We start from the raw sequence: 9,488 nt of genomic DNA, 5'->3' as shown, positions 1-9,488 counted from the left end.
CCTGAGTCAACTCCAGCTTTTGGCTCAACCGGGCTTTTATTGCTGTGCGTCAAACAGAACAGTTCTGAGCATACCGATACAAAAACACGAATCATTTCAGAAAGCAAAAGCATTGCAGTCCATTCAAAAACAGCATCAGCCTCTTCATTCCCACTGCCCGGGGCTCAGACAGCACTGTCCTGCCTCACACCAAGGGAAGGGCGAGTAGGAGCTTCTTGCTTTCAAGCTGGCATCGGACGCCTGAGTTTAACACCCGACAACTCAAAAGACGTTAGTGAACATCACAGCTGGAGTCCGTGTTAAATCACTTCCAGCTCCCCATGTGAAGGTGAGAAGGGTATCAAGTGCGTGCCATCACTTTTACTAGCAGTTTGTTGACGTCCTCATTGCCAGGAAGTTTGTAGACACATATATGTACACAAGAGCATTTTTTAAGTTCATCGTAAACATTAAGCTGTAGCTTCAAATTTACTTATAATGTTATTACTTTTTAAAGTGTTCAATACATTATCATAAGCCTTGGCATCTATATGCTTTAACTCATCCAGTAACTTAATAATAGATTGTTTCTCTCCCAGTGTGTTTTTCCAGGTGAGAAGCATCTGATATGATTGCTCTTCTCTATCATTAGGAAAGTCATAAAGAATTTTAATAATATCATTTTCCTGCAGATGAGTTCTCATAAGTGGCTTCCATTTTTTTGGTGGCACTTCCTTTATAAAGGCCAAAAAACTATCTCTCAGTTCTGAAAGAAAAAACACACAACACACATCAGCTTTCGTTCTAAAATAAAGATTCCACCCCCACCCCCCCCGCATACATGTTTTCCCATTACTTTTCAGTCGATACATGCACAGACCCAGCAGCAGCAGCAAGGCCAGGTTTGACCCCTAAGAAGCCGCAGGAAAAATAGGTTTCCTACTGAGTCATCTTGAAAGAAGCTAAAGGTACCAGCCTACATATCTCAAAATTAGTCTCTTAAACACCCTTCAATAAAGGTGGTTTTGAGGGTTTCATTGGCCTGCACATCTTCACTTAAGCTTAACAGGGCTACTCAACGGTAGGCTTTAACCACTTCACTGTGCTACTGGCATAGGTTTACCACACCAAGACTGACCAGCATGAGCAAAACCCGTTGCTTGGACATCCAGCACATCAACCTCCTGGGTGCAGGTAGATATATGGGGATTCAACGGGGTCTTCCATGCGAGCCAATGTCTGACAGAAAGATCTGCTCTGACCTACACCTCATTCATTAGGGCAGAGCACGCTGCTGCAACGCAGACTTGTTTAAAACACGCACAAAAAAAGTGTGTACTGTAAAAGCATGACCGCACTATGCTCCTGTGCAGAAAGCCTGTGCTTTAAAATAGAACAATTCACCACAGGTATTACAACTCTGTCAAATGTAGTAATAATCCCATTTCAGCATATTTTACAATAAACTGAAAGCTTTATAGCTCTAAACAATATTCATTAGCCACCCTTAAGCTCATGCACACTATTCCTTAAGTAATGTCAACAGAAAAAAAAACAAACAACAAACCACAAAAAAAAAAGCACCCACAAACAACAACAAAAAAAACCCCACAACAAATTCCAGGTACTGCCAGTTTATGGAATACTTACGTTTTTGAGAAAGATCTTTAACAATTACGTGATACTTTGGTTCTCGTACCTGTAATACAAAGTTGGACTGTTACTCCAGCATATCAGTGCTTCACTCACAATTTTCCCTGAGCTACTTGATAGCTTGCTTCCACAGCACACATGCCAATAAAGGTGCAGGAGGCATAATTCACAGCACAGCTGAAAGTACTTGAGTAAAGAAAATCACATGCTGAAACAGCCATGCTGCTAGCTCCCAAGTGGAGCAACAAGGCAACATATTTGCTGCTATTGCAAAAGAATAGCTTCTGTGTAAATATTGAACAGGGAGATGAGAGGCAGAGCAGATTAAGAGAGTGTTTGCTTTCCCAGGATATCAATTCCCGTACTTCCTATTACAGCTTTAAGGCAAAGCCTCCTCTTTCCTATCCTTATGCCTGAAAACAGAATCATTACTCAAGGAATATTTAAGAACGCAAAAGAATGACACATGTATCAGAGAAAATATGATGACTTTCAAACACATGCACGCACTTACCATACGATTTGCTGGCATCCTACCGCTTGGTACGTTAGACAGGGCATTCTGATGAGAAGCAGGCTTCTGCCTGGTTTTTGCTGGCAGTGAAGACTCAGCAATCCTCCTCCAGAACCTTTCCATATGGTGCCTGCAGCCCCCAGGCAGGATCGTGTCCCGCTCAGAAAGCGCAACAGTCTCTTCCTCTGGTGACCTATTTTCCACTTCCAAGTTAACCTTGGTTTGTGCTTGGCCCTCTAGACTTTCACCAGAATTTTCACCCCCTGGGCTGGCTGCATTATTTTCAGGTGACTCCACTTCTGGTGAAATGAGGCTTTTAGTACTGCTCTCAGATTTCTGTAAAGAGTAAGAACATATGAGATGTTTCACAGGTAGGTTTTCAAGTATAGTCTGGAGGAAGAAAGCAGAATACTTGAAGTCACCAGATGCCAGAAAAATAATAGGAGAGATGCTAACTTAGCAAAGTTACAAATAGAAAAGTTACAGTCTTCACAGACTTGGACTTCAACTGCTTCCAGAGCCTAAACTCTCCATCTCACTGACTGTTCTGCTCCCAGTGGACTGCAGATAAGGCTCACAGGTTATCTCCCCAACAAGCACCAGAAACTTTTCCTAATGTCTTTGCTGGTATGTGTTGCTGCTTGTTCCCCTCTACTCTAGGTACAGAAGGTATGCACCCCGCATGAGGCAGGAGGAAATTAAATTGCCTTGCTGCACCTGGGGTCCTCAGCCCTATCACTGTAGCAACTGATGCTCACAGAGCTTTTGCCAAGCTGATAATAGCGTATCAGCTCCACATAAGTGTTCTAGCTTGGGCTTTTTTTCTGGCTGGATTAGTTTTTCCAGCAGATGCACAAACTAGAATCAGCTGAAAGGAGCCAGTGAGCACCAGTGTGCATTGAAAAGCTTTTGTTAGGGGATAGAGAGGGAAGGAAATGAGGAGGGCTGCATAGTTTTTAGCACTGTCAATACACTGAACAAGCATATGACAGGGAGTGTAGCACCAACTCATCAAGAACACAAGTGCAAACCAGACCAGCACTGATCTAGCATATCAGCTAGTGCTGAAACTAGAAAGCTTTAGGAGTTCTTTTTTTCTTAAGGTGGAAAATAAGGGTGAGGAGTGACTTCTTCCAGTGAGACTTGTTTGTTAAAGTACAGTTACCCCATGAGCATAAGCCAGTGTATTTTCTGTTTGCACAAGGTCAGTGACACCAGCATGTGACCAACATGCATAAGCAATGATGCGAGGGGAACCACCCCATGATCACACATGTAGTTGTACATCATCCTCACTGAATCCACTTTGTACTTAAGGGCACACACAGGTTAAACAAGTTGATCCTATTTATACAGAATAGTTCTTAATAGGTAACTGAGCAACTGAAGGTACACACATGGCTAATAGCTGCTGCTCTACTTTGGAGTGAAATAAAGCGTCAACAGTATTTATTGGGGTTTTCACATCAGTACTTCAGAAAGGACAGTATGTCAGTGCCAAAATGCCTGGTCTCAGGAGCGCATCCATGTAACTCCTTCACAAATAAGTTTGTTAGAGTAGCGTGAACACTCCAAGTGCAGAGACACTGCAACTCAAGTCCGTGACAACTGTTGTATCAGAGCTAAGCATCACCATGCAACAATTTGCAACCGTATTATTCTACTAACATCCATTTATTTTGAATAAAGTGGTATGTTTGCCTATTCTTATGCTACAGGATTTTAACCAGGTTTGCTATCGTGTTTCTTCATCAGCTTCTATCAACACATGGAGTGCTGCAAATCTGGCCAGGGTGTGGGGGGAGACACAACCCAGCAAAACCCATTGGGTGATTCACATATTTGAGCCACTTATGGACCTTAAAAAAAAAGAATAAGGTGATAGTTTAACAGATCTTCCAATTCTGCTTCTTGAATCTTCAAGTATGTGTGACATAATTAAGATGCATTTAGTTACTTGAAATGTCCAACTAGTAAAATTAGACAAGATTTCATGCATCAGGTGAGTGCACTGGGTAGGAGACAAGAAAGGCAGCGTATGCACAGCACATTGCTCTTGTAGCAGGGAGCAATCTGGATGCTTTTCTTAGGTCCCCATCAAGACAAGCATTTGTTTTACAGCTTAGTGTTACACATCATTAGCTACACTAGCAAAGGCTGAGCTCACTTTTGCCTCACTGTGCTGTTAGGAGTGCAGTTTCTAAATAGAAGAGCCAAAGCTAGACTAGCTAAATACAAGATAGTCTTGCATTATGCTAGACTAGCAATAACCTTTTTAGACTGACACAGTGATGTTCTGAAATAATGTTGGACTACAGGAGGCGAGGGTAAACCTAGCTTTAAAGTGGAACATATGCCAGCTGCCAGTCTTAACTTGGCAAACTCTTTGCAGGGCTGTACTGCTGAACTGGTACGCTCTGAGTCCCGAAACCCTTGTCTTACAGGACTGTCTAGGGCCATGAAGTTAGACTGCCAGGCCTAACTGCAGCTTTTGACATGAGCCCATATGCAGAAGACTGTCACTTTGCTGCATTAGGAGAAGTCAGTCTTATGAAGAAATAATGTTGTAGTCAAAATGCAAGGAAAGCTAGAACATCACCACTCAGGGAAGTGACCCCTGATGTTTCCTGGGGAATACATGCCTGAAGCATCAAAGAATTAATTGGATCAAGGCATCGCTTGGAGACAGTTTGAAGCAAAAAAATTTGCACTTAGCCTAATTTTTTCCAACTTGCAAAACATCCTGGCCACAGGCTCTAGAATGCTGCCAAAGGAAGTACTGGAAAGGCCAACTTCAGTGGACACATGCAGCTAATAAATACATCAGACCCTGTATGAATCACAACTTGTTGGATCACATCCTACCAGAGGGCTGCAGCGAGGCAAACTATTGAGCACTGTGTATCAGCTACAACTCAGCTGCACAACACTTGATCCACCATATACTCACCAGACCTTTCTCTGCATCTTTGTCAGTTGGAGCAGCTGGAAAACAAGATAAAAAAGTTTTAGATGCTTAGGAATTGCAGCAACTTAAGCACAGTTGAACTCACACAAGATTTATATGCAGTGGGCACACTTATAAACACAAACCAAAGCTCTAATACAAGCCATTTATCTTCCTTGACCTGTCATACACTTCAGGAGAGTACTACCCATGGCTTCCACCAGCAGCACAAACACTGCACCTTTATACAGGGAATGAGGGGTCTCACTTAGCAACATACAGACTGCAAGATGCAGTTTGGCTTTTAAGCCACTCTTTCACACACAAACCCTCCAGCTCATGCTTCTTAGAAATTCTGTGGGCTATTGCAATACAAAAGAGGAGGCAGACATTGTCTTTACTGCAATACAAATCAATGTGATTTGAATAAAGTTAATGTTCAAAACTCAGAATAATTTTCAACATTGTTCTAACAAAACTGGTTGCAAACCCACTTTAATATGCAGTAATGAAAGAAAAGTTTCTCAGGAAAACACCTGTTTCCACTAAAGAAAAAAATTTAATTCACACAGGACTTAACAACCTAACATTTGTGTTAAAAAGCTCAAATGATGAAAGGGCAACCATGTGGAAAAAACCTCCAGTCAAACACAGGGAATGAAAGTAGTTAATCATCTAATTAGTTGCTACTCCTTGCCCCATACATCTGAGCTCATGCACAGGTTTTCCCCCCCTCACACTTAGCTAACGGGATGCCAGCAGATAACCAAAGTCCTGTTAAGGACCTTACACTAATCTTGCTTTAAAGCAGAGGCACCTGTCAGCAAAGGTGAAAGCTCAGAGTTAAAGTTTATGCTTTTTATTTACTGAAAAAAAATTAGTCTCCATCATATAGGAGTTACTTAATTGAATCACATACTAAATGAGCTGGAGCTTAAGCAGGCCACCTATGAAGGGACACAAAAATTGGGGATAGCCTTAGTGCATGCTTTGCCTAGTTCTGGAAAGTTTATGGATAGTAGTTACCTTTACTTCTCTTCAGCTTTCTAATCACAAGGAACAGCAACAAACCACCAACAGCCACAAAAGTAATGCCAATAATCAAAGCAAGATCTGTGATTCCTGAGAAGAAAAAAAAAATTAAATCACTACTGAAACAGTCCCCAAAGAAGACACTCTGAAACACAAGTCTCCTGCACTCTCCTAGAGAGCGACTTAAGCTCAGCACTAGCACAGCACCCCAGTTAGTCCCAGTGCCTTTTCCAGGACAAGCTGTCAGCTGCCCCAAATGTGCAAGTACTCATGCGCACTGCACATCGTTATCCCAGCGGCAGTGGGGGTTCTGTCCAGAGCTGCAATACAACTCCCACAAGGCTTTCTGAGGAGACATGTAAGAAGAGGGGGTAACAAATATGCAGTAGGTGACAGTGAGCTTTAGGTGCTGTAGCATTGGGAGTGTCAGTTCCTTCTCCCTAGTCTGGCAGAGGTTAGCTACCAGCAGGAAAGAAAGCCGCTCCACACAGCTTCTCAGCCCCAGGGAGATAATGAAAGAAATCTCTGCACTATCCATAACAGCATTACTGTTACAACACTGAGAAGCTACATGTATCACCAGGGTTTTCCCAGAGTGAAGTTCAAGATGGTTGGACACTCCAACCCCTTGGAGAACTTGTCCCTAGTCAGTAACTCCCAGAACAAAATACAGAAGCTCTAAAACACACCACAGTGGGTCAAACCCACTGTTTTTACAGACTGCCCTGGTGTTATTAGCCTGAAGCCACAGACCCAACAAACCAAGCTGAGGGGTATTGGTGTACCAGACCTTGACCGGGTAAGTTGCATCCTAGGTCCATAGTAGCATTACAATTCTGCACAATGTCTTTCCCTTCCGGACACCTGAAGCAGATGGCAACAGACAGTTGTATCAACATTTCCAGAGCAATATGCATCTCTGCCTAGGCCTGATTTTTTTTTTTCCAGGCAGAGCTTAAATATGAACAGAACATGCATAAACAGGTAACTTTGTTAAAAGTGCACCTTGAAACAACTCAAGATAATACTACAAGGTTAAGTAAAAGCAAAGCAGATAAAGCTCATGTGTGTTAGCCTCTAAGTGGCAAGGGAAAAAAACTCACAAAGTAGATGCATTATTCATGCATAGTTGGTTTCACCTCTCAATTTTGAGCTGGCTGCTACAAAAGCTCATACAAGTACATACGTGGGGAAGTACTAATCTGAAGACACAAGTAGTGTAAGCTTACAGCCATAAACAGCAAGCACAACAATACCAAAATCCGTATCTTTCTAGGTCTCAACCTCACGTATTTTGACACCTAAAATTTAAATGCATGAATAACACCATTTGGCTTCAAGGCAATTATTTACAGCCTGACAACATATGTTAGGTATTGGCACAGATCAGGCCACAGCTCTAACACTTTCCGACAAGGAAAAGTGTCACTTGTATTAATTATCAAACTTACATTGTACTGCATCTCTGACATATTTCACAGCCCTCAGCAGGGCAGCAATATCCTTGTTTGCACTGGCATTCTGTATCACGCGTCAGAGTACAGGGTCTCAAAGTTATCTGATCTAAAAATAAAACATAAGTTACAAAGTAAATATAAGAGTTGTGACTCTCTACAACTGCAGAAGAGTTATAAATTAATTGCCTTTATGGATCCAGTTCAATGTTCTCAGTGACTGGAAGTGCAAAGAGCCAGAGGACCAGGCTTTCCACATTACAAAAGGGGAGAAGGGTTAAGGCTTCATCAAAATTGTGCTTGGTACCATCTTTGCACTGTCTGCATGACAAGCATGCTTCCAAGCCGTTCTTATGAGCGGTATAGCCCTCTCCTTCGGTGCAAGGGAGACAGCTTCCTCTCTGATGCGGCATACTGCAGTGCTGAGCAACGTAAGTACCTGTGGGAAAAGAAAAACAGCAGCAGCAGTCTCAAGGCATCATTTAACAGGATGTTACAATACAAAGCCACTTATCATAGAATCATAGAATGGTTTGGGTCAGAAGGGACTGTAAAGATCATCCAGCTCCAACCGCCCTGCCATGGGCAGGGACACCCTTCACTACACCAGGTTGTTCCAAGCCTCATCCAGCCTGGCCTTGAGAGGACAGCCAGGGCTGGGGCATCCACAGCTTCTCTGGGCAACCTGTCCCAGTGCCTCCCCAGCTCTCACCATTTTTGGTGAAGTTCAGCCCCTCCTCACAACCAAGAGGTGCACTGCATGTACCGAGCCCCACAGCCATCTGCACGCACTGAGCAAGGATGGTAGAGCAAACACAAGCCTAAGTTTCTCCTACAGATACAGGAATATCAGAATTCCTCTGGGGCTGTTCTTTGCACCAACTAAAGGTTGGATTTTTTTTTCTTTCATTTAAAAAAAACCACCACCACCTGACTTCAACCATTTCATCAAGAGCAGCCACTTTCCTGGCTTGCTGCCAAGGCACCTCATCATCCCTTATTGCGCAAGGAGCTCTCCCTTCACAATGGAGCACAGCCTTAACAGCACCAAGACGTCACGGCAGCTCCAACCGGGCTCACGCTTTCACCGGATGTAGCGTGAAGAGTGACAGTGACGCAGTCATCCCCACAGGGAAAAACAACAGGGCTGCTATCAGCCGTAACAGCCTGAAGCCTTACCTGCTGGACAAGACACACAGCAGAGACCTTCATGGAGGTATTCCCCGTTCCTGCAGCCCTCTGCTCTGGCTCCAGGCATTATCAGCAGTGTAACCTACAGCAGAGACAGGCAGGTGTTAGAGTGATTCACCCTCCCAGGACAGGATAACCATCTCGGGGAGATACTCCTACAAAGGCCTGAAAACACAGTCAGAAGTTCATGGGAAGCCACAAAGGAAACCCAATCTAATTTCTGCTAAGCGTGCCGCTCGCTGCGGTAATTACAACCACCATTGTGCCAGCGTTAGAGCGGCACCGGGCTTTTCGGCAACCATTTCCCTGGATCACCACCTCCATTTTCAACTTTTACTTTCTTTTTGATAAATTCACTGCACTTCGATTTTTTGAGGCTTCTGCCTCGTACAAGGGATCCATGTCTCCCTCCTCCAGGTTTTTAACGGGGGAGGGTCAGCGTCAGCCTTCCTCCAGCGAAACGGCAGAAACGCCCTGGAGAACTCATCCAACATTTCCCACCAACTCTGTAATCGTCATCAGAGGGCAAGTAGTTGAGTCATTAACAAAAACATCTCACTGTAACCACAGGACCCTTTTTTTTTTTTTGGTTTGCTCGTTCCCAGAGCGCCGCTCCCGACAAGGCTCCGGCGGCGAGGATCCCCGCCCCGGGACCAGGTGCTCGGCAGGGAGACGGGCGGGGAGCCCGGCCGCAGCGGGTTTGGGGCCGCCGAGCTGC

The 9,488-nt window shown here is 43.9% G+C and overlaps 1 protein-coding gene across 1 annotated transcript; it reads right to left on the bottom strand.

Moving 5' to 3' along the window:
- Nucleotides 1-449: 449 nt before the first annotated feature.
- LOC104505440 (tumor necrosis factor receptor superfamily member 10B-like) lies at nucleotides 450-8,852 on the bottom strand (the record flags this gene model as incomplete). Its single annotated transcript, XM_010156921.1, has 9 exons — nucleotides 450-745; nucleotides 1,630-1,678; nucleotides 2,147-2,482; nucleotides 5,097-5,131; nucleotides 6,120-6,215; nucleotides 6,916-6,989; nucleotides 7,577-7,688; nucleotides 7,887-8,018; nucleotides 8,759-8,852. Coding segments are annotated over 9 exons (1,224 nt in total), but the record flags the coding sequence as incomplete, so codon positions are not given.
- Nucleotides 8,853-9,488: the final 636 nt, after the last annotated feature.

Source organism: Eurypyga helias, unplaced genomic scaffold, assembly GCF_000690775.1.
Source record: "Eurypyga helias isolate BGI_N326 unplaced genomic scaffold, ASM69077v1 scaffold51778, whole genome shotgun sequence".
Taxonomy (NCBI): Eukaryota; Metazoa; Chordata; class Aves; order Eurypygiformes; family Eurypygidae; genus Eurypyga; species Eurypyga helias.
This window is presented reverse-complemented; position numbering and strand designations above follow the sequence as displayed.